General features: G+C 38.6%; 1 protein-coding gene across 6 annotated transcripts in view; it reads left to right on the top strand.

Annotated features, from left to right (window-relative positions):
• Positions 1-25,490, top strand: part of LOC118282267 (kalirin) — a 164,673-nt gene that overhangs the window by 11,211 nt on the left and 127,972 nt on the right. For all 6 annotated transcript variants that reach the window (XR_007707087.1, XM_035603282.2, XM_035603274.2 and 3 more), the window contains exons 12-14: positions 567-689; positions 894-1,085; positions 1,930-2,099. Coding sequence is in view for 5 of the 6 variants with exons in the window: in XM_035603282.2 (XP_035459175.2) it covers positions 567-689; positions 894-1,085; positions 1,930-2,099 (485 nt within the window). In the remaining variant the exon portion in view is untranslated. The remainder of the gene's footprint in view (positions 1-566; positions 690-893; positions 1,086-1,929; positions 2,100-25,490) is intronic.

The following is a 25,490-nucleotide window of genomic DNA, read 5'->3' as shown; positions in this document are numbered from 1 at the left end:
TGAAAAGACTTACCGGTTTCGCCACTTTGAACATTCTACAGTTGAAAGTAATGCATACAATATAATCAATTAATATATAACTCAAACTAATGTTAAAAAATAGCATATTGACAGCAAGTACAGCAACTTTCTAATGTGTTGTCTGAAAGTCTCTGCCCTTAATGTGGAGTAACACATCGATGCTATATACCCTCACTTTAAAGGTAATTTGCCTTTCTAATGGCGTACAGGAATTACTATTTACTAAAATACTAGTAATAGAAAATATTTATCTAGAAATAACAAATATTAAATTCACTAGTGTCTGTTTTTTTTTGCTCCCAAGTGTATAATGTTTGGTTTCCAATGAGTGCATAGCCATTAAGTGTTGGGTCACGATTATAATATGAATACTGAATGCTCCCATTTACTATAATAGTTGATTGTCCCATCGGCGTAATGACTTTACGTTGTACAGAGTATTCTATTGTTCCATAGACCTTGAGTTATTCTAGCGCTGCTGGTGGCGGGAAAACCTTCATTGTCCGTGGTGGTGTGTGTTACTTGACGGGTCGGCTTTGTTACAGGTGCTCGATTGGCTGGCAAATCATGGTGAAGTGTTCTTGCAAAAGAATACTGGAATAGGAAGGAATCTCCATAAAGCTAGGGTTTATCAGAAATCTCATGAACATTTCGAAAATGTGGCTCAAGTAAGTTTGTTCCTATTCATTCATTACAACTCATTAATCTTTTATTGTTTCACAGATGTTATTAATAACCCGTACTATTATTAAGCTTAAGTATTAAAATGTTCAATTCTGTAATTAGTACTATTCCCGGGAAACCTTTAATTTAACATTCGCATTAAGACATTACTGTTTATAGTATAGTAATGAATAGTTCTCTCCCGACAGAACACATACACGAACGCGGAGAAGCTGCTGGCGGGCGCGGAGGAGTTGGCGCGCTCCGGCGAGTGCGACCCCGAGGAGGTGCTGGGCGTGGCGCGCGAGCTGGAGGCGCACGTCGCCGCCTTCGCGGCAAGGGTCGACAGGAGGCGGCGGCGCCTGGACCTCGCCGTGCTGCTCTATACGCACGAGAAAGAGGTAAATACATTACTCGATACCATATCGATACATATTTTAGAAATAAACAGTTTTTTAACTTGTCTCAAAATAAAACTCTAAATTCCGGTCTAACTCAGTTGCAACAACCTTGTAAGAAATATGAATTTTGAACTCTTGCAATAAATGTGGGGCTTATAAACAAAGAGAATATTAATGTGTACAGCACCCGCGATTAGTTACCTACGTCTTGGAACACACTTGTACTATTAGGATATCTCATTTGCAACCGGACAAACAGCTACTAATGTACATAGGCGTTTAATTCAGTTAATGTTTCAATCTTATTGTTATCTTTGGTTTGCAACAAGAGGTCAAGATGCAGAACTAAACAAAATTGTTAGAACTTGAACTTCATTTTGTTATTTAAAGCAAAGGTTAAAGTGGTTCATAAGTCTAGTATAACTTTTGTAGAACTGCTAAGTGAAATAGATCAATTTAGGCTTGTATTAGCTTACCAAATACGTAGTACATAGTTACATACAATTCTGCATAATACTTGCGTAGTTCAAGCAGTAAACAAACAAAGACACGAGGATGCCACCTGGATGGCTGCCAGGTTCCAGGCGCTAAACCTTGCCACCTGACAATTTGGCCATAAGCTTACACTTTCACCGCAGTTTGTATGCTAACTGTTGCCAAGAATATCCACTTGAGACAAGGTTTCCCTTTTATCATAAACTCACTGTTCAATCATCATCACTGATCACGATATCGGTTTGAGTCCGTAATGAAAACTTTAAATGACAAATTTACTATGTTATGTTAGGTTTTACGATGAAAATAAAACCTAAAGTGCGCAAAGTAATCGCAATATTTGTATTAGCTGCTGCAATGGTTGGAAACGTTGCGAAGTGGCGGTGGCGTGTGCGCATCGGACGACACGCCGGAGGCTGCGCGACGTGCATTAGACCAATGCGCGCAACACCGCGGCGCCAGTCTCGACGCTTGCGCAGCCACCATCGCACAGGGGGAGGCACTGCTGCAGGATCTACGGTGAGTCTCCTTGTAGCGCCATCTAAGGGCAATATGCGCACGATTTTACGTATAGATCCAGTTTGCTACACATTGAAACCATCATGAAGCTAAGACGTTTTTTATGTACTCTACTTTTAGTGTAGTACATGGGTTTATTGGTAACACCAACTAAAGTCGGGACAATTACGACGTTCATTATTGAAACGTTACCGCATTAGGTCCCAATCTTCCAGGAATATTAAGATATAAGTATTATACTTATACTAGCTTACTAGTTTTCTATATTCCTCCCTGCACAACGGAAACGTGTGTTGAAATCATACGCCGAAATGCAATATTATAAAACAAGGTTAATTTTCATAAATTACATCGATAATAAATAAGTTTCCTTTTTTGACGTTTCAGCTTTATAATATAGAGTGTTACATATACAAGATCCTTGACTTGAAAACCGCTATTATTACCAGTTTCACTTTTGCGTACTGCCACTGGGATATATTTACTGTCCTGTGTAATACCTGAAGACTTTTCTTTTCCATTCCGTTTTATATCTGTAAGGGACGACTTACTACTTGTTGTTATGGAGTTAATATGATAGTAAAGATTATGAAAAATATTGTCTTCTTTATTCTGCTTTATTATTTCATGTTTTAATCCAGAATTCAGTCAGTAAAGGTTTTTTACGGTCCCATACGCGAAGGCTAAAAACGAGACTATAATGTCTAGCTATTGATATTTTACATTTTTCACAGTAGTAATGATTGAACGAACACGACCTTACGCGGTGGTAATGCCACCTAGCGAACACAATCATTTTGTTCAACTTCTTACAGCAACATTGGAAAAGAATGAATTACCTGTGTTGTCTAAAAGTAAAGTTATATATACTGAATTGCTAGAAACTTATTTAATGCGTACATACTGTAACACTTCTCTGCTGCACCCTGAGGTTCACTGGTGGGGACGCCATTGTAACATATTTGTACAAAACGTGGTTTATATCGAAAAATGAAAAATTAAGTAACTTAACCGATAGTCTGTCGGTATATGAGACACATTGTGTCTCGCATAGCTCTGCGTTCCGACATACAACGGGTTTAACCTAAATTTATTTTTTCCTTTAAACTAATTGAGAATTTCGAGGTTTGAAGTGAAGGAAGAGGCCAGAAGAAGAGGAATCCATCGACGGCCATATACACTATCTGTAAAGTATAAATGTTGTACAAAGCTTGCCTACATGCTCGAAATGTATTATCTAACAGACAAACTACGTATGACAATGCTTCGAGTTCCAGGCTCCAGCATTGTATTAAAGTTTGCTCTCCGTCCGTTAGACTTCAGCACCTATTCGACTTTACAGTTTTGTTGTAACTCTGAAACATCGAATGCAAACTGAGCCAGTGCACTGTAATGAAAAGTCAACTTGCGCGGTACGGAAAAGAAAATGTCCATTAAACACCGGCGATGTTTAATCGTGGTTTTAACAATTTAGATTTGTGCAAGTTTAAAAGAATTTAGTTTTTTAGAGAAGTTTCGTTTTATATAGACACCCATTACTCAAATCACATGTATTATTTACCACTTTATGTACAGATGGTTGCGCGCTCTTTACATAGTGTCAGATTGTCAACAAGTCATGTTCTTTGTTAATTTACTATTAGAAGAATATTTCGTATTCCCATGTATTAGTCCACACAGTATAAGGGAACCATTCTCCCCGAAAGCTGATATATTCAGTTTCAGGGGGTAATACCACTCCCGGTCGAGCGCCGCCATACAAGTTCTGTATAAAAATAGGCTCTACCATACCCAAAGTTAGATTCGAAACAGCATTACAACGACAACAACATTGTAGGACATAGTGACTCGCTACAGATTGTGACTGTATTATTTTGTGAACCAATTTTTATATTTTAACAAAACATTATTCCTCGATAACCACCTTTCCAATTAGCTTTGTATAAACTGAATAAAACTTCGTTATTTCTGAAGCACATTCGTTGTACGTACTGTCAACCAGCAATGAAGTGGTAATGCTCATCATATTTATTTTGGAACCAAGTATCGACGTCATTAGTTGCACTTTTTTAAAAACGTCGATGCAATAGGAGGATGAAGCCTCGGCGAAAAGTTACGAAAACTGCATTAAAGAGAAAAAGACAAAGAGGAAGAGTAACACGAAGTTTGTAGGTGTCGTAGTGTCGCACATGTATAAGGTAGGTGTCGCCGCCGGCAGCACTCGCCCGCGCTAAACTTCTGCCTGACAGTGGACGACTCGGACCGTAGCCCGATTTTCCACAGCAAACTTCCATTCACTATTCTGTGCAAAGTTACGTGTGTCTCGAAGTCATGTATCTGTTGAAGAGATAATAGTTTCCTAGTGGCATGTGCCCTATTCAGACATGTCGTGGCGGTGGCGCTTGCTTTGAATACGGTTTGTTTCCGTTCATCCGTGTGTTCGTGTTTTAACGATCTCATTTCGGATGGCAAATAAATAAAAATGAACTATTAGGTTCTGCCGTGACATCTATACCGTAACAATAACTCATGCCATTTTGATATATTAGCGTATCTGCAATATTGGTTACGCAGGTGATATTTCAGTCTCATTACTTAAATGGAGCGATTGTTTTGCTTACTTGTGGCAAATTATTAATTAGGAATGTTCCTGTCTACTCTAATACAACATCGAGTAGATGAAACGTACATACACATCACGATACCTGTGAGGTTCGTGACCATATCTGTAAACGCAAAACTTGGGAGCGGCAGTCTCGAATAACAAAATACGTATCCCGCGTCATATCGCCTAAGGTACACATCTGTGACAAAGAGGCGCCGCAGTGAGCTAAGGTTGTCGGTTCCTGCAAGATTACCTCTTTTCAGGGGCTATTCTATAACCTGTACCTTAAAAAAACATTAATCTAAAATCAGAGGTATTAAGGTTAAGTCCGCGTAATTCTTTTGAACTTTGAGTTCGTATCTAAATAGTTTGACCGCATAAAGTTAGCTAAGAAATGATTTAGAAGGTTCATATTCAAAAGATAAAATCGGTAATTTATTGCTAAGTTGTCCTGCTTGTATGTTTTTGTGTGACCAGGCTGGGGCAGTGGCTCATTTTCTCATAAAATAAAGAAACAACTGGTTTAGCCGCTATAATATTTACACTTTGATTTTTCGAACCAAGAAGTAAAATAAATATTTCAGGGAGCTCCCATATGATAAGGTTTCCCATTTTTTATATATTTCTATGAAACCTTATAAAAATTCTGTATTTTTTACAAATAGTCCAGTCAAATAAGGCAAAATTAGGTAAGAATCTCGGAATGCGAGATACCCAGCTGTAATTTTGTATATACTTGTATATTGACACCCTAAAACTTGTCTCAAAACCTACATATGGTAGGGTGTAAGCAACCCTTAAAATTCAGGGTCAAAGGGCCCAAAAATAGTTTTTTTGCGGTTTTTTCGAAATATCTCATTTCCTATGGGTTTTTGGTAGTTGTATTCAATAGCAATATTGTGGAATACAAAATTTTCTACAACTTTTGTCTAAACTTTTTTTTATACGGTGAACCGTTTTCGAGATAGAGGGCGGAGAGCGCGCGGTCACTGCATCTCTTCAAAAAAATTTTTTTTCGTCTAACCTATCCGTGATGGTTGTCTATGGATAGGACATTAAAAAATACGTCATGGTTCCTCAAACCATTTTTCGTCAAAATCAATCGTTTGAAAGATAGACGCTTCCAAAGTGGAAAAATGAGGTCTATAGAATGTGTCCTGCCCTCTAACTTTTAAAATAAGTGAGTAAGAAAACTAAAAAAAATATATGCTGTAGATTTTAATGGAAACTTTCAACGAAAATTGGTTTGAACGAGATATCATAATTAGTTTTTAAGAATTGATACATTTTAAAAAAACACTTAATTTTCCACTTTCTCAATTCTTTTAATCAATTCTTAAAAACTAATTATGATATCTCATTCAAACCAATTTTCGTTGAAAGTTTCTATTAAAATCTACAGCATATATTTTTTTTTAGTTTTCTTACTCACTTATTTTAAAAGTTAGAGGGCAGGACACATTCTATAGACCTCATTTTTCCACTTTGAAAGCGTCTATCTTTCAAACAATTGATTTTGACGAAAAATGGTTTTAGGAACCATGACGTATTTTTTAATGTCCTATCCATAGACAACCATCACGGAAAGGTTAGACGAAAAAAAATTTTTGAAGAGATGCAGTGATCGCGCTCTCTCCGCCCTCTATCTCGAAAACGGTTCACCGTATAAAAAAAAGTTTACACAAAAGTTGTAGAGAATTTTGTATTCTACAATATTGGTATTAAATGCAAATACCAAAAACCCATAGGAAATGAGATATTTCCAAAAAAGCGCAAAAAAACGATTTTTGGGACCTTTGGACCTTAAAATTTAATAGTTGCTTACACCCTACCATATGTAGGTTTTGAGACAAGTTTTAGGGTGTCAATATACAAGTATATACAAAATTACAGCTGGGTTTCTCGAATTCCGAGGTGAATTCCTAAATTGACTGGACTAAAAAAGTTTTTCGTCAAAGTGGTCAACCTGATTGCAAGCTTACTGACTTGTTAGATTTCTAGTCTCTTTCTATGTGGATACAAACTGGTTCACTAACGTTGCCGTATTTTCTGCAAGTCCTGGATTTTTCGATATTAAAATTCGCACACAATAGCCGTAGTGGTCCTATCTGTGGGACGTTACACAACGGTATGCGACCCAATTTCTTAGACGAACGCGCGTTGCCGAAGCGTTACTCTGTTTTCAGTGAAAATTCAAGTGGGGACGGACACGCGATGCAGATATGTGGCTCGAACAATGATTATTTATCAAAGCGAGTTACCGGATGAGATTGACGGCTGTCCGTGCGTAATTATTGTCTAGCTCCGCAGATATCGGTTGCTTATAGTTAATGCTGGCCATCGCTCGGTGCGAGAATGTGACGTTAATGGATAATTATTTTTGTGCTCACACACGTATGATGACAGAGAAACTGCGATATTTTTCTCCCCCGTTGCAGGTATTCATGTATTGATAGTTTGTTAACACGATTCTTTGCGCTGGAGGAACAAAAAGGTTGCGTATGAAAGCCGGTTGTCCTTTTGTGCGGTCTGTCACACGGGCCTCGAGCTGTTGTACGTTGTGGCGACATGACAGCGTGCGGTTGTCCTGACACGATACCTATTTGTTACATTGTTCCCAAATACGTAATACCTATTGATTTTAATGAATTATGCATTGGGACGTTTAACAGTATTCATCAGCGTGCTTTACGTTAAAAAATTAATTTTGAAGGAGTATGCTAAAAATATATGGAGCTGAAACCTATATTTGTAGCGAGCTATAGTATACGTATAGAGTACCCGAAATTTAATGATTGTTTAAAAAAAAAACCTGTTAAAAAAACATCAAATTGGTTGCGTAAATTTAATGATTCATAAGCATAGTGATGATAAACGACGATAAACGCTTTCCAGTATTGTTGGTGCGAGTCGTATCAGATCAATCAATTTTATGATGCGTTTTACATAGGACTCTGCGAACTTCGGCTAACATGTTAACTATTGTACGTGCGATGGCTCACACAGTCATTCATATAAATGGGGATCAGTACGGCTCACCACTACGGAAATCATTACCTGGGAGCCCTCATTAGCATCGCTCTCCGTTGCCTTTCATTTCCTTCAAATGTTTTGCAACGACAATGTATTGTGACATATTTTCCTTCCCGCAACACAAATATGCCAGACACATTAGATCACCTCATTGAACATACACGTACTTGTCATTTAATTGAGATACACCTTCATTTTCTTCAGCTTCACTAGTTGTGAGCAGCGAAAGGTATTACTGAATATTATAACATTAATAGGTACCGAGTCAAGGGAGAATGTCCCTTGATACCAGTTAATTGGTTTGGCAACATCAGGTACAATTTAAACTTGGTTATTAAAACTTTAAGTTTGTATAAGCTGTTCAATTAGGTCAGACATCATTCAAGTTGATTTATATTTTTTTAATTAATTCGTAATACGATATTTTAAATTCATAAATGAATCACATACATAAATGATTGCTATCATTTTCGATATATCCTCGGTGCGGAGATATACCAAGACGTGCCGACGACGTAAAAGGTGGGAGAGCTCGGCGAGCTAGCGTCGCGCTCCTGCCTCTTACTCAACGCGTGAAAAACTTGCCGTTTCGTTGACTCGAGCTGGTTTGTAATACCAAATTGCACTTATGACTAAGACTAGTGTTCCGATCGGGCCGGTATCGAGGTTCAATAGTCGCACAGGTTTCCAGTTTTATATAGATTCTAAGAAAACTAATTATTACGAATGTGGTTCTATCAAGAATTTGAAAGATTGGTGATCTAAATCGACGAAACTTAGCGTTGAACAAAACTAAATTAGGCAGTAACAACTTTTAATATGAAACGAATCGTAGTGCGTATAGTGCTCCTTTTATAGTGATAGTAGTTTGTAGGCATTATAAATAAAATGAGTTCCCGATACAAAATGAATCAGCCCCTGTCTAACTTGTTTGCCGTAACAGAAAAAGTGGATACGGCGACATGCGGCGGGCTATGGGATGACGGGAACCCTTAAACAATGCTCGATGAGGCTGTAGCGCCACTAGTTAGTACCTAGCGACGCCACCTGAATCTATACTTAGACTACAGCACAGCTATTTTCGCTCTCCTAGTTGCACTTGTTATGAGAGCTATACTGTTATGATAGATCATGTGCTCGTACTGTCGTAATTGTTATTATATTATTAAGTATATCAGCAATATCTTATTTAATAAATTTACGCAACGGTTACGGTCACATTACGGTTTACAAATGCTTCGTACTTAATCAAATCTTAATATTGGGCAGTGTGTGGCTGCCTTATTGGTTATAAGGTCTATACGAATGACTGCTGCAGTCTTGCCTCGCGTATGATCGATTCTCCGTTGGAAAGAAAAGTTCATCTCTAAATATAGACTTCGAAACCTGAAGTTACAAGGAGTTTGAAATAGTATGGCGGCCGGCTAGGTTTAACTTGAGTGATTCGAGGAAAAATATAGGTACCTTCCTGCAGGATTTCGTAGCTGGTCAGAGGGTAGTTAAGGTACGAAGATTTCTTAATATTTCGAAACTCAGTTTTTACCGTGTGTATCAGCCGTGAAGTATATTTGACACGGACGTAAATATATAAAGATAACGTAACGCCCAATTACTATAATATTATAAAAAATAACGTGAAGTTACAACGTATTCTTGTTAAGTAGCACAAGTACAAGCACAACATATCAGTGGCTAGTCAATATTAGAGGGTTTAAAACCTGTAAAGACGGATTTCGGAACAGCAATAATTTGAAACAAACTATCCTGAAACCACATTCTCACAATAATAATAGTTTTCACACTGAACCAAAACGAGACGCGATGATAGTACTTTTATCTAACGAAGTTTTAATTTTCTATACGAGGAAGCGCATTTTGTCGTCAGAATCGTCCCTCTAACCAAGACTTATTATGTCTGACTGACTTCGAGATCTGATTGAGATTTTGTTACAATCTTAGGTACAGAGTGTATTGGTACACGATAGCATAAACACAGCTCCAAATGCACCTCGTGTCAATCAATATTTATTGATCAATTTTTTAATTTTGCAACCCATCCACAGCACGCATCCACAGCACACATCCATAACACGCAGCCATAACAGGCATCTTTCCATATAAAAAATATATCTTAGTTTCCACCAGAGCTAAGTTAATTATACGTCTGTAGTGGAAAAGCTTAAGTTATGTCTTGGACTACTGGGTTAAGCAAAGTGATTGGAATAAGCAGCACATTTTTAAGTAGATGGTGGTAATATATGCAAATGTTCCTTAGCCATTGGGATTTGTACTGAAATAATCTTTCCTTGATAGTGTAAAACCACTTTGCATTCAATAATTCCAATCTACAAGACCCCATTTCCAACTTTAATCCTAAATAGGACTATCAAAATAATATGACTAGCCTACAGGCTTGCATGTTTGTAAAAATGCTTTAAAATTAATATTGTACCCGCTTACTAAAATACTGAGGGTAATCCGCGCTCTCGAATGATTCTACAACTGAATCTCAAAAATAAAAATCTTAATAGTACTTCTCTAAAGAAGTAACAGCGGTTTGTACGTATTCCTACGTAATAGTTTATTGGCAGCATGCAGCCGGGACCCCGAGGGGATGTTAAGTACAAAGCAGTTGCCTCCCTGCTTATTTGCTTTGTGCTCATGCTTTATGCTGTACGCGATGGTCATCTTTTAATTAAGCTTATTGAAATCGATTGTTATGGTTGCCCGTACAAACATATTACGGTTCGTATTATAGAAAAATAAAATGTCGCGACTTCCTTTGTGCTTTGATATTCCTATACCATCTGCAACTGTCTGCACCGCAGTAATCGTATTACGAACTGAGCTTCGATACAGTATCTGGTGGAGACAGGCAAGTTCCTGGGCTTGTTTTAAGGTTTTGTTGCACCAACATTCACAATAAGAAGGTACAAGACAACAAACAACGCTAGTAGCTTTTAATTAGATATTAAAATCTATTTATTAGTACACATATGTAATGCTTAATGTATACGTATCTTCTCCGCATTCGATTATTATGTATATTAAGAGTGAAATGAGGGGGCGAGGAAGACCGCGCATCCCCTATCATATCTGTTGCTGACATTCATCGCAATCTGATTAGGACTCGTGGCAGACCTCCTGTAGATGTATACAAAATGTCTCGGGTTCCTAGTAACCGGTATTACATCACCTATCGATGTCATGCGTGTCCTATTCGTGGACCAGCTCTCCTGGAGGATATACTTACACAGCACAGTAACAGTTTGAATCGACATCGTAATTTTCTGGAAGTTCTGTTTTGACGTCAGTTCCAAGCGAATTATTGGAAGAGTAGACTTACTTATAATTCATTTCTATTAGTAATCGTATACGTAGCAAATTCATGAATTATAAACTACTTTGCTATAACAATGGGGTGATTGAAGGCTAATTTTAGTGGACGTTGTGTCGCGGTCGGAGACATTCGGACCTCTGTCTTCATTATAAACATTGCAAAATTATAATACTTAGTTACATGCCAGAAAATCAAGCAAAGTAAATAAAGTAGCAATCAAAGTGATAGTGAACAGTGTCCGTAGAAAATTAAGCAAAACGCGTTGTAACGCACTTAATTTAAATACCTATGTATAAAGAGGTATAGAATAGATGTGAAGTGCTGCTGCCTTAAACTTGACAACGGTTATTTCTTAGATTTTCTAGTATCGACGCAGATTAATTAACCCAAGGATTAGCAAGGTAAAATAAAAAAAAAAACTGTCTGAACTTCTCTTTTGCTTTAGACATTTTACAGTTTTATTTTTCACTCATACCTGATATTGAGAATTTTCACCGTGCTGCTTGATTTTCCTTGCAAAATTATTACGAAGCAGCCGCGTCCGCCGGCTGCAGGCCCGGTCTGCCGGCGGCACGCGGCCCGCGGCAGCATCCCGCGCAGTCCTCACTCGGGACCGAGCGCGGTGTCACGTGCACCTCGCGCTCTCCTCGCTACGCGCTCCATAGCGCTTTCGCGCCAATTACTTTTCAAATTCGAATGTACACTTGCACCCTTTTTATTTATTTTCGTTAATTATTAATTGCCAGCATTTTATTTGATCAGTTATTTCGTGTTTGTTTTGTGTTTATTTGACTTTTTGTGAATAGTGCTATTATTTCCGCTTTTTTGTTTTGGAATTCCACCAAAGATGCTTTTGCGAACCCGTGACCTACGTACCTTAAATTACCTAATAATAATTGATTATAGTGCGCAAGAAAATTTATAAGCCGTGCGAATTTTATTAAATAGATATAAATAATTAGGTTTAACATTACACCCGTTACGTCATTACCTGATTTTTATCCATCCGACGACCGTTAATCGCCCGGAAATACTGTTTACATGTACAATACATACAATATGATGTGTAATAGTTTTATCGCTAACTAGCCGACTTGCTATCGATGGTCAGAGTTAGCGGTCCCCTTTTAATTATGCCGATAACATTGGTTGCTATGATTGAATCTCTATATTCCATACTGAGAGGAGATTCCGTAAGTCTAGCTGCAATTGACTGGTTCTGGTCCACCGACTGTCGGCCTAAAATAATTAAGTTGTAAATTATAATTATTTTACGACGTAGGACGTAGGTATATAATAGCTTAAATAATGAAGTATATATAAATTAAACTATTAAAATTAATCTCATATTTAATTATAATGACTGAAAAACTGTTCTCGTTTTCCAAATACTACGCGAATGGAGGAATATAAAATGTTCAGTGTACTTGACTAGACGGGGCGCGAAGAAATTAATGTGTCTCAAATAAAGGCGAGACAATTGTTGACGGAATATTACTAAAATTATACAAACGCTACCCACTTAAAGTTTGGCGTACACTGTAAATGTGTAATTAATATCTGACACTGGTACACAAAGGTATAGGTTGTTTAAGGAGTTTATATTTATATGAAAAATGTGGTCGAATCTCTATCTGTACGGTACCCGTAGGCGACCTTTAATGTAAATACATTTACATAAGGCGTGCGCTAGTTTTGTTGGATGTCCAATAAGATATCGTTGTGTTAAACTTGCGTCCCACTCTGTTTGGTTTGTTTCAAAGACTGCCCCGAAAGCGTGGGCCCCTCCGACTTTTGAAGCGTTTGAATTAAAAAGGTTTTCATAAATGTCGGTAAAAGATTGAAAAGAATTTCAAATATACGACTACATACTAAAACACCAGAGTTAGGCCAATGCTTAATAGAAACCAAGAAGGAACAGCAGTTTATTGGCACCGCCACAAAGTAAAGCGTGCGACTCCTAATTACTACTTATTACAGTTTAATAACCAGTACGAAATAATTATTTGTAGTAAAGTTGTAAAATGAAAGAAAACTTAATTCGCACTACATTGTATATTAATACTGAATTAGAATATCATATTTATTAAATTGTAACTTTTCTAAACCACGATAACTTAATGTCCAACAAGTAACATCAACAATACATTTGTGGCATCTCAGGAATCTGCTTCTTTGTTTATTGAGTTTTACTTTTATTTATTTTTTTTAGTTCTCATTATTCTGTTGAAGATTTGTTTGATTAATTCATTCATTGCTTGATGTTATTTATATTAAAACAATTGATTCAGTTGAGTGGTGAACACACGTGGACACTAAAGGTGAGCTACACTTGGTAGTCTTATATTGTGAGTTTTTTAGGAATTAATTCAACTTCTGAAAAATCACACAACTCGTTTGTCAAGTCGCCTCAAGAACACTGCAGCCAAGTTCAGGGGTAAACTATATTGTTTTTAATATTAATTTTAGTAACGGTACCCAATGCACAGTTGATCGCCGTGGACTGTAGCTTCGCCCTCTAGTACACTTGGGCCTCGTAGCACAACTGGCGACAACTAGGTCTTATATCTCCACTGGCTACTGCTGCGCGGGTACACGCTGCTCGCCTTGTCTTGACCGCAGCTTGATGTTTTATAGCATGTCTATAGCCTTGCTCGATAAATAGACTATCCAACACAAAAATAATGTAATGAGTAGTTCCGGGGATAAGCGCGTTCAAACAAACCAACAAATGCGTTGTAGAAACAAAAAAAAACGACAAATGGTAGCTAATAACCTTGGCTAACTAATTCATTACTTTTTCATATGTTTGATAATGTTTTGGTGAGAAAAAAAAATCATTTGTGAATTATTTTTACCGAAAATATCACTATTTTTCAATATTTTCAATTAGGGGTTCAACCCCCATATTATTTTTTTTGTCGATAAAATTAGATGTAGTACTCAGCCTTAACGGGTTAGAAGTCCCACCCCTATCACATTGTATATTAGTCGTCACCGTTGGGTATATTTCACTACTACTACACCTTTAGGAAATCACCAGGCGTGATATTGCGATGTTCCATTTGATGATAATTAGAAATACGAAAATAAGTTTACTTATACATTAATAATTAATAACCGGGATACTATTTCCATCACTACATGTATAAAACAAAGTCGCTTTCTCTGTCCCTATTTCACTTTGTATGCTTAAATCTTTAAAACTACGCAACGGATTTTGATGCGATTTTTTAATAGATAGAATAAAACAAGAAGATTTATATGTATAATACATGCATAATATATCGCCATTGCACCCATGCGAAGCTGGGGCGGGTCGCTAGTTATATAATAAAATACGCGCTTATCACATTCATGTGCATTTTCTTTTGTCATTTAATAAAATTGCCCTTACCTGTGTGGATTTGTGGATATAAGTATATATAATTCATGCTCATCCTTTCACGGAGAAAATACAACCATAACATTTCCAATCCCATATTCAAATTGTATTTCAGGAGCTGAATCCTAGATAGAGACAAGGGAAATTGAACCTTACTGTTCGAAACTGTGTAAAAATCAGAACACTGCCATTATGCATAACATGCGGAGTCGTTGGAAAACAAAAATAACGGCATTCCGTATAGCCGACTGCAAGACTTCACTGAAAGTGGTTTCGACTTTTCAAACCGATTTTTCAAATACCTTTCCAGGGTACCGTATTTAAGTAGTGCTCGATGAGGCTCGGCTGCTACTACTTACGCCCACCCGCTTCCTTCGAGTCTTAGAAGCCGTAAATAAAATATTAATACTTTTAATTTCCACGTCATTTTATTCCCGATACGACGGCCACAATCTCTCTTAATCTTATTTCATTAAGTGAAGTCTGCACCGATTCTTGATCTGGCTCAGCGGTAATTAGTCACTACTGTACTATCTATACTTATATCTACGACTGCAACTTGAGAATGCAAATCTCGCGATATTGGCAGTTTTGTGTTTTTGGCAAATAATAATCATAATATTTGAATACATTAGCAAAAGAGGATAAGATTATTAGATAAAAGTTATATTTCTCTGAAATTGGAATAAAAGAATCCTACCTAAAGTTGCGCAGACGAATTTGAAGCGACAGAAGCAAATTTTTAGTGAATTTTGAATAGTTTAGTACTTCTACTTTGGCGTACAAAACTATCCAATGTCAAATGAAAGAAACAACCAGTATCAAACAAAATTCCTTAATTAAAGCAATCTCACGAGATTTCGTCCAGCTTTTGACCGAGATTAATCTCGCTTAAAATGGACGAGATCGAGATTACATTCCCTGGCTGCAATATTGTCTCCACTATCCATTAGGAATGGTGCATCATTTACATGTTCGTATGCCAACCAAGCATTGCATCCCACCAGTAGTCAGTAGTAATAGACTAATATATAGTTGTCCTCGATGGTGATATTTTTTTAAGGGAAAAATTCAGGAAGCTCGTCCATTCGACAGTCACGCTTGTGACCATTCATTCGACGAGGCAGGCTAATAAAAATGGAACGCAGTGTCAAAAATCAAAGGGAATTAACGTTTTTCTTGTTTTACAGCAGTACGGAACCTTTGTGCGCGGACTCGCACTTGTTAGGCTTTTTTCATTCAGTTTTGCTCTCTTTGAAAGTTGCTTCGGTACGAGCAAAACTCAATAGGTAGGGAATATTTCGAATATTCCCGATGTTTGCAATGCAATGACAGCTTTGATAGAAGGGTTAATGTGCTTTGGGCGCTGGCGCCGGGGAACGGTAACAAAGCCGGATTGATGGGCACCAGTCGGCAACCGTGTGTACCCTCAGATACGTACGGCGGGACACAAGCTTAATACTCGCTCTTTGACTGCACGCTGCACGTTGTTACATTTCAATCATGCAATTGGGGCTTAATACCCGAATCGAGTGGTTGGTGCCTCGCTTTTCATATTTGAATGCTCCCCGCTATTTACACGTTAGGTACTAACATTTTATGTAATCGAATGTTACAACGTTGACTATGTACAACTATAATGGGGAAAGTTTGAAACATGCCTAGGGTGAACATTTTTTGTTACATTTAACATAACGTGCCCCTATAATTTCTTGAAATCTGAAACTCTTCCGCGTTGAACTGAAAGTAATGAGCGTGATGGCTAATCCAGTAGATCCTGGATTACTTGTTTAACATATACATTTGGAAATTGAATATTCAGTGTGACGGGAGATAGCACGACGGCGGTGTATGTGGACACCAAACAACAGATGTAGGTAGTACGCGTTCCGATAGTTCCAGCGCCTATTGAAGGTGCAACAATGCTGGCCAAGTGAGATTCGCTTCGGCCCCTACGTCCAACCCGTCATTCAATATCCCATGATTGAAGCCAAAGCTAAGGTACTACATGCCATTAAGACAACTGTGTTTTGTGATACCATTCTCTCTTTCAGAGACGACTGCGTCAATCACAGTAGGTAGGTAGGTTTTTGAGTGTGTCTGTATGTCATTGGTCAGTTATTTCATCAAACTAGATTTTGAGTTAATTACGTTCTAGAGACACGCGGATGACCTAATATTTAACATTTTGGTGTTTCAGATCGAGATAATCTTATTCCATTCAGTTTTACCAAGTTGTGATATTTAAAATAATATAAAATTGCCGCTAATTCGGTGAACAGCAGCTACAAGAAACCCACACCAAATGTAAGCTGATCTGACACGTCACACGATTGTAATAAACGTCAGCTTGTTGTTACTTTATTATAATTGACAGTTATCGCGGAAAACCAGTGCCTATACGTATACATCGCGATGCTTTACACATTGTTAATTATTTTGACACTAGATGCTCTCACGTAGTGTCACTCGTGCTTGGCTACGATAGCTTGTGACTTTCCTTGACAAATAAACTGCAACACACTACTGGTTGTACCCGAAGATTAACGCGACAAACACACAAACCAACAAACAAACGAAATGTTCAGCTTTATATTATTATATAGTATATAAGTACTCGTAAAGATGTAATAAGGGCCTGTAGTGAGGTTAGCGTCCAATTGTGAGTTTAGTACCACACGCTGGTTTAGGTTTAAAAGGGCACGGATCCAAACTAGACGGCGCGGTCAGCTCGCCGTAGTCGCGGCTCTGCCACTGCTTGCGGTCGTACCGCGCGGGCAAATATTTGTGTTGCGGACTCTTGTTTGTTCCGTGCTCAAATGTTACCTATGCTTAGGTGAGGCACATGTACCACTCTAGGGCATCTATGGGCAACAATACCAGCTGTTTCGGGATATACTAAAATTGGAATATCTACGTTTTTATGGGCATTAAAAACAACGACTTTAATCGGTGATAATATTTATTAGCAACATAATAAAATATTAATTATGTAGTATGCTTAGCTCCATGTATTAATTTTATCTACAAATTATAACACACATCACAATTAAAACGACTTCAGACAAGGAAGTGGCCTTATTTATAGGTAAACAACGTTTTTTTTTTATAAATGCTAACGTCGCAGCAGAAAAATATTTAATACAAGTAATATGCATAGAGCACCGTCAAAGGATCGAGAAACTAGCACGTAATCTCTCGGTCCTTTGGCGAGGCCTGTTGCGTACCGTGATCGATGCATATTATATGCGAGGTACGCGGCTACAGGCGGTAATGCTACTGCAATATTCCAACATTAATTGGTGCAAAGCGCCTTAATGTGATATAATAATGGGAAGGCTTTGTTCAACAGGAAGCCTGGCTCTCTGGGGACGGTCACATTCTCGGGACAGTCGAAGCACGGCGTGCAATATTTCTGTCTTAATTAAAAACAAATAAGAATATTCCATTTTGCGCTTTATTTCACCTTTGTTGTGAACAAAAACTAATTTCTAGTTTGCAGCTGATGTCAAAGGTAAAGCTGGTCTTGTTTGGTCCAGAACAAAGACCTCTTCCCGGCACAAGAACTCTAGTACAGAAAACTATTCGAAAGCTGTTGTGAGTGGCACTCCATAACAATTAGTGACTGAGTACCGCAGCCCCGGTGGGGGGAGTATTGTGAGCTTTTATTTAAATACGTACTTGTCCTGTTATGGTAAATGTTTTAATAAAAACCTATGAATTTGAATGTACCTTTCAGTAGCACAGATTCCGAACATTGCCGACACATAAAAGCTTCTAGTAAGAACGCGGCAGCCATACTTCAGATTATCGGAAGATATTTTTATTACGTCTAAAATCTCAGCATCTTTCTAGGCACGCTTATATCTCCAGATTTTCTCGAAGGAAAATGTTAAGTTCAATGTTGTGAATGTGTTACTGAGCGCGTCGGCGCTGCTGGAATATGTGTGATGAAATATTAGGAAATGTTGTTTGTTTCATGTTGTACCTGTATGTAATAGTTTATACTAGTATATGGCTCCGAATGTCCGCACGTTCACCACCGAGGAGAACAGATTGTTTGACAAAAACTTAAGTTGCATATATTTATTTATATCTACAATACACACAGTTTAATATCTATGTTTTTAATTATTTTGAAAACGTGAAGTAAGTGTTAAGTATGTAGTATTGAAATTTTGGGACTTCGTTTTTTAGGGACTCTCAAAACTGGAGAATAGTGAGTGTGGTTGAATACATGTTGTTTCTGTACGGGAATTTAAAAGAGGTGACGACGTTATGTTTTCAATATATGATAACTTGCTTTTACTTATTTGTTCAACTAATTTCTCATCAATTTTGTATCTCTGACAACTGTTGCTGACAAAATTTCAAATTCAATATTTTTGAAAAAATGTGTGTTAAAAATGGTTACTGAAGATTATTATTTTTGATCAAAGCGATAACCTAATTTCTAGAATATGCTCCTGGTTCCTAGATTTGAAGCAAATTTTGCCTCGAAATTGCTTAGCGATTGAAAAGACTTTCAATCTATGCTCTCTGCTTTTGAGAATTTGTTGAAAAGATGTTCAGTAATAGAACATTTTCTATAGATAAAATGAATTTAGAAGTTTTATTTAAGAAGAACAAATTAAAATCTAAACAGAAATTGCTTCAAACAGATTCATGTTTGCATAGTTGCACGTTTGCCGCAATGGCTGGGTAACCGGCTGCCGCGCGTGTAACGGGTTCGGTTCCCGCACGGAACGACTCTGTGTGATCATTGTTTCAGGTCTGGGTGTTATGTGAACTTGTATGCTTGTGAACGCACTCACGACATAGGACAACCCTATTGAGGGGCAACGATTTAAAAAACAAATAATCCACAACGCGGCTGAAATGTGCAAGGATCAGTGGATTTAGTGTTGTCATACATTATAGATGAGATATATGGCCACGGTCGCCTTCCGAAGACTCCAATCACAAAGAGCTCAGTTCTCGAAGCTCGCGGAATATTGCAGAAGTAGATCTGTTTGCATATGACGCTGAACTTTGCGTTGTCCCTTTTATATCAGACTGCTGACCGAGCTCGGTCCAGTCAACATTAGCACTGCAGCGCCGCATGCTTGTTACTTCCACGTCCCCCGTCATGCATTCTTATAAAGGTGGCTCTACGTTTCAATAATACATCGTTGGCAAGTTTCCCTCGCTGTCAAGCCTAACCTTTCTCTTAGATGTAATCGATTAGTGCTGCCAGACGAATGTAACAAGAACCGAATTAAATGCTTTGTTATGTTATGTAATGGTTAAAATGATTCTTGAGTAATACTACATAGTTTGTTTTATATACGTAGCAACCTAACAACATAGGAATTTACCAGATCCATATTGTGAGTGTTATCGAAATGAAATTGCGGTAACAAGATCGTGTGATGCGCAAGATTAATATGCAATGCAGTGCTACTCTAAAAAGTTTCGAGCAAGGCCACATGCAATTGTTCAATATAACGGCCAGGACATGACACAGATAGAGTTTTCCAAAGTTAATACAATAAACGGTGTATCCAGTCATTCATATTTTTGCTCCGTAATAGACGGTGTAGTGATTGTGGTCGGGAAGTCGGCAACAATGGGTGACGGGCGCGGAGAGTCGGAGAGTGATTTAAATTGTCTCACAATCGCCTCTTCCGGCCGCCGCCGCGGCTAAGGACGCGCGACGCGCAGACCCCCGCGGCCCGCCAGCACGGGGGCGGCGCGACGCACGTACCGCCACCGATACTGATACCAATACCCCACACGAGTAGTCGACTGTTCCGATCTCGACACTGCCACCAGACTGCTGTTATTGAATTACGTTATGGAAAATCATTGTTTTGTCGCCGTATATGGGAAAACTTCACCATTATTACAATTGGAAAGTACAAATCTTTGTTAATAAATCGATTGCATCGTTACCGTCTGATATGTTTCTTTTATTACGAAGGCAAGTCCCTTCTCACGGTTTTGTTTTGCGGTAATTGTAATGGTATGTACATGCACCTACCTTGTTATGTTTTCCTGGCTATGAAACACTCCTAATTACCTCAACTAGTGGAAACTTTCTTCATATCTCCATTTTACATGGTTTCTTAATTATTATTACTCAAGCGATTAATCGATTTGTCAATTCAAATCGCGCCCAGAACTGTTTGTATGGGCAGTTATAAGTTCTCTCGTAGGATCGTAAAGAGCTTTGCGCGGGAGCTAATCATTATGTACTGCATATTATATGCAGTTAATTGTTTCTGGCTTCGTCGCGCTAAGAGCACTGCCCCGGCCCGCGCCCCCGCCGCCACCCTCGCTCGACCGCCTTCATTTCACTTTGCATCTGTTCTCATGCCAGGCCACATTTTATTACAAACTGAACTCAAATAGTTGAAATAGCGTTTACCATCAATGTTTACAGATGTTTGTGACGAATCTATTGCTTCTATTGCTATTTCAAAAGCAGAATCTTGTGAGTATGCTAGAAAGCCAATCTAATTTTAGAATCCTCTCATAATGTGACCAATCTGTTTAGCAACATGGAAAATGTGCTTTCATGAAATAAGCTATTATTAAAGCTTAATTAAAATCTGCCTTTTAGTTGACCAAAATGATCGAGTTCGGTTAATATTACGAATATTGAGGTCTGCTCGTGTGTACCACTGCCGCAATAGTTGCACGTATCACGTTATAATTATTTAATTACCGATGCGGAACTAGTGTCTCGTACATAATTACTAAGGGACTCGTGAGTATGGAGAAAGCACATGCTGCTTGCTATGCTTGGCTATTACCAGTGCCGGCGTAAGGGCCACTGACACCCCGGGTGAAAATATTGTGGCGCCCACTTGAGGGAAGCAATATCAAGTGTTAGTAGTAGTTTTTCATTTTATTGGCGCCCCCAGACTTTGTCGCCCTGAGCCATCGGCCCATGTCGCCCCCCCATAACACCGGCACTGGCTATTACACTCGGGAAATGAATGTGTCAATCAAACCTAGTTTTTAGAATTCTGTATCCGAGGGGTAAAAGTGGGGCTGAATTACCAACCCAGTCCATCAGTCTGCTACCAGGCTGATTCATGAACCGCGATACATAGCCAGGCTGCGGACACTTTCACAGATGATTTATTTCAACCAATTCTTAAAAACAGAATTATAAAATTTTAAGTTGGCGTCCCTACAACCTGCGTGACTTTTTACTATTTCCTACAGATTGTGGTAGGGAACCCTACGTGCGCGAATGCGACTCGCACTTGACGGGTTTTATATGTATAACGCAGTTGCAATGGCAGCATATTGTTTAGCTTCACCATTGTTTTACGCCTCGTAATTATTTTACACACAGGGACTCGTAGATGTGTTTATTATTTAACACATTTTTCTTGAAATCTTCATGTATGCCAAATGACACTATAAGTGATGAACGATATTATCAGTAACGATTAACGAATTATTCCCGCATCAATAACTTGAATGTCTTGACAAATGACGACTATGGTCGTTAACTATGAACGTGAATAATATGAGAGTTAATGAGAAAATCGTTTTCACATGTTTGAACATATTGAATTAGCATATTTGCGCGTTGCACGGTACGTGGCTAACGTCACCGCTAACGTTTAAATCTGCGTAACAAGTTATACGTTCTGACGCTCCGTCAGGGCTGGCTCATGCAATTTGCCCACTTATTGTAGAAAGTACATTCACAATATGCACGTGGATACAGTGAGTAGCAATCATTATACGATTTCCTTATTTTCTACTTGCTATTTTTTCCACTATTGAAAAAGTTACAAGGGAAATACCGACCACTATAACCAGACACCCCATCACTTGTTCAAATATGTCTGATGATACTTTTTCTGTAAAAGGGCTTGTCTACCGAGAGAATAGAAAAAAAGTATGTTTGATATAAATATTTATACTTTTTCCTATAACAGAAGTGGTACATTTGATAATTACAGAAGACCCTCAAACTGCTCCCATTCGGTAGTAGGTAGCCGAGTCGAGTATAAAAGTGCTGTAACTTCCTATTGGATCGGTTCCATAGTTGAGCAGTGTCCAATTGTTATTAATTTGGTCTGTCGCTTTGTTACAATTGGTAACTGATGTCCTTGGCTCATTGACGTAACCACACTGCAAGTATGCAAGTGCGGAATGTGTTTATCAAAAAGAGTCCGCGTACGGAATGTGACAATGGCAAATAGTGATCACGACCACTTCTTATATACGATCATATATTCCAAATTACGTTCCCACTACTTTATCTCTCTATCTTTATCAAATGCATTGTTGGAATGTCCTCAAGTTACAACGGTGGTGCCTAAAGTTTGATCTCACTTCTCAGTGAACTGTACCACGCTTAGCTACCCGTCGCACTCTCACGGGCCTACGCCTCCTAGTTATTAGGTACCTACGCTGAAACAAGACTGCTCCCAGTTGTAAGCCATGCTCATTGTTGGCGTTTTATACTAGACTCATATTCTTAGATTAGTAATCGAAAAGACAGCGTTGGTGACACTAATTAGAACGGGGCGTCACATCGAGTATGGAGTCGAGAGTATGGATAGCGTGGCGTGCAGCGGGCGTCGGCCGAGTCGGGGACAGGAAGGCGCCCGATGCTTACTTTTTAATCCTGATGCGCCGTTCGTTTGCGCCATTAAAACCGGATATAAAATGTCCGTCGATGGATGATTTTAACTGCCCATAAAACTACCACTGAGCCCTAATTGTCGGCAACCTAGGAGTCCTCAGTCGAGGGCTTCTGTTTGCATCATGAGCAGAATTTTTACGAGGTTCGATGGTCATAAAAGTAAACACAACGCACCATCCTGCTTCATTGAACCCTTTAACTGCATCATTTGGTTAACAAGTATACATATTAACAAGCTCGGTTCAAGTCCTTTTTCGTTAAAATATTCACATTTTATTCAATAAAACAACACCGGTCGTGTATGATGATCTATAAGGTACTAGCCTGCGACTTCTACACGCAATCCCGTTTTTTTCCGTCGCTGTAGAATCCTTGGATAAAAGGTATCCTATGTCCGCTTCCTGGTTCAAAGCTACTTCCACAACAATTTTCAGCCAAATCGATTTAACCGTTCTTGAGTTATAAATAGCTAACTAACAGTCTTATATTTATAGATTTGAATTGCAAGTCCTTATTCGTAGAGATAGTGTTGAAATGCGTTTCTCGGAAATAATCAGCTCCATTAGGAAAGTAAGTACCTATAACAAATTATTTTCAAAGGATGAATCTCAGTTTGATTGTGTCGTAAAATAATGTTGTTGTAGTTGCAGCAGTTTCAGCGCGGAAATGAATTGACAATTAAGTTTGTTAGAGGTGCAAAGATAGGGAAGTTCAATAAGTGTGATGGCTTTATAACAAGTAACTGTGTACTTGTGCACTGTGAAGTTCTCCAGTTTTTCTTTTGAGAGTCTGGCGTTAGCGAATGAGCGAACTAAGAAGCGTCCTGTCTCTGCAGAGGTTTGGTATCAAAGTTCTCTCTTTACGAAGTCAAAAGGAATACTTTTAATAAAAAAAAAAAAAAAAATACTGGAGAACGAGAATCCAAAAGTTAGGATTTTAAAACTTTGTGTACTTGAATGACTGCAATTAGGCTGACATTTTGATTAAAAGGAAGTTTTTGAATTTAAACTCCATTCATGGGAAACAGCTTCAATTATTGATAACCATCTGAGTGCACCGGCGAGATAGTGACGCGTGGACTCTTGAACAGGATCAGAAAGGGCTTTTTGAATTGCTCGTCAGTTGAGGCTACAATACCATCCTAAGTACGGGTACTATATCTTGGAGTTTTCTCTCACACTGTGTGGCATAGTGCTGTGACACAACTAGTTTATCATATGAATAGTGCATAAGAACGAGGCTGGCACGAATGTGGTGGAAATCTCTCGGTTCCGATTGGCCGCCGACGCGTGCGGAATGCGCCTCGCTCCGGCGACACTAGAAACCGTCTTGTGCACCGGAATGTTCGCGTCTCCTTGTCTATACATGATTAATAATGCCATAATTAAGACATAATTTCCTAGATCAGACATTTGGTTTATATCCAATCACTTTCATGATTTCCGCCGGTATTTGATTTACCTCTGTTGTATCTCGTTGAGTTCGACATTGTTCGTATATTACGATTATTCACCTAGTTTCGTGCCATAGCATAGTTATAGGATAATTAGCTAAGTAATTTCATCCACAGGAAGTGTTGTGGTGCCTTCTACGTACGTGCTAATATGTATATCGTAAATACGAAGCTTTCATTCAGTCCGTGCGCCGTATTGTAGAGCTAAGCGCACATTTTTATAGCAAGTCGTGATCACTGTCGGAGATGGTCGCACGATTGTACCGAGTCAATTGGTTTTGTGTGACAAGCAGGTAGTGTTATGTTGGCGAAATATAGGAATTGCGGGAACTTTCTTCGAATTAGCCACGCAGCTCGCGTCTCTCCGGTGGCTAACGTTATCAACACTTGCAATCGGCGTGCGCACACATAATATCGTTGTTGTTAGTCGGTTACTCGTGTCAGAGCAATTGCGGCCCTCACGCGTTCAAGAGCAAGCCCGCCACTATTATTGTAGAGTCGTCCTATTATGCAGGCGTGTGTGGGTTTACTTCTTTTACCCGACTACGGCGAAGCTGAGAAGAAGGTTATGTTACGATTATGTAAAAATGTGTACCGGTGTAAATGTATTCAAACTAAATGTACGCAGATCAGTAGTTGTTAAAAGTTTCAGACTTACGGACAGTATTGTTTACATACGGGGATCAGTCGGTGGGGATACCCACGAACAAAAAGTTGTTTTTCTTGTGTCTGTCATGACCTAGGGCCTAAGAAAGAATTTAACTTGTTATTACTTTTAGGGCTCATCCTAAAATATAAACAACGTGTTTCTGCGCTGCTTACTGTATATGCCTACGAAACGAAATCTTTGTGGGCTTCCTTATTCAACCCTCTACCTTGAACTTGTCTGGTTTGTTCTCAACAAACACTGGAGTAGTAT

This window comes from Spodoptera frugiperda, chromosome 25 (assembly GCF_023101765.2).
Source record: "Spodoptera frugiperda isolate SF20-4 chromosome 25, AGI-APGP_CSIRO_Sfru_2.0, whole genome shotgun sequence".
In the NCBI taxonomy this organism is placed as follows: Eukaryota; Metazoa; Arthropoda; class Insecta; order Lepidoptera; family Noctuidae; genus Spodoptera; species Spodoptera frugiperda.
Note: the sequence above shows the minus strand (reverse complement) of the source record. Positions and strands in the feature narration are given on the sequence as shown.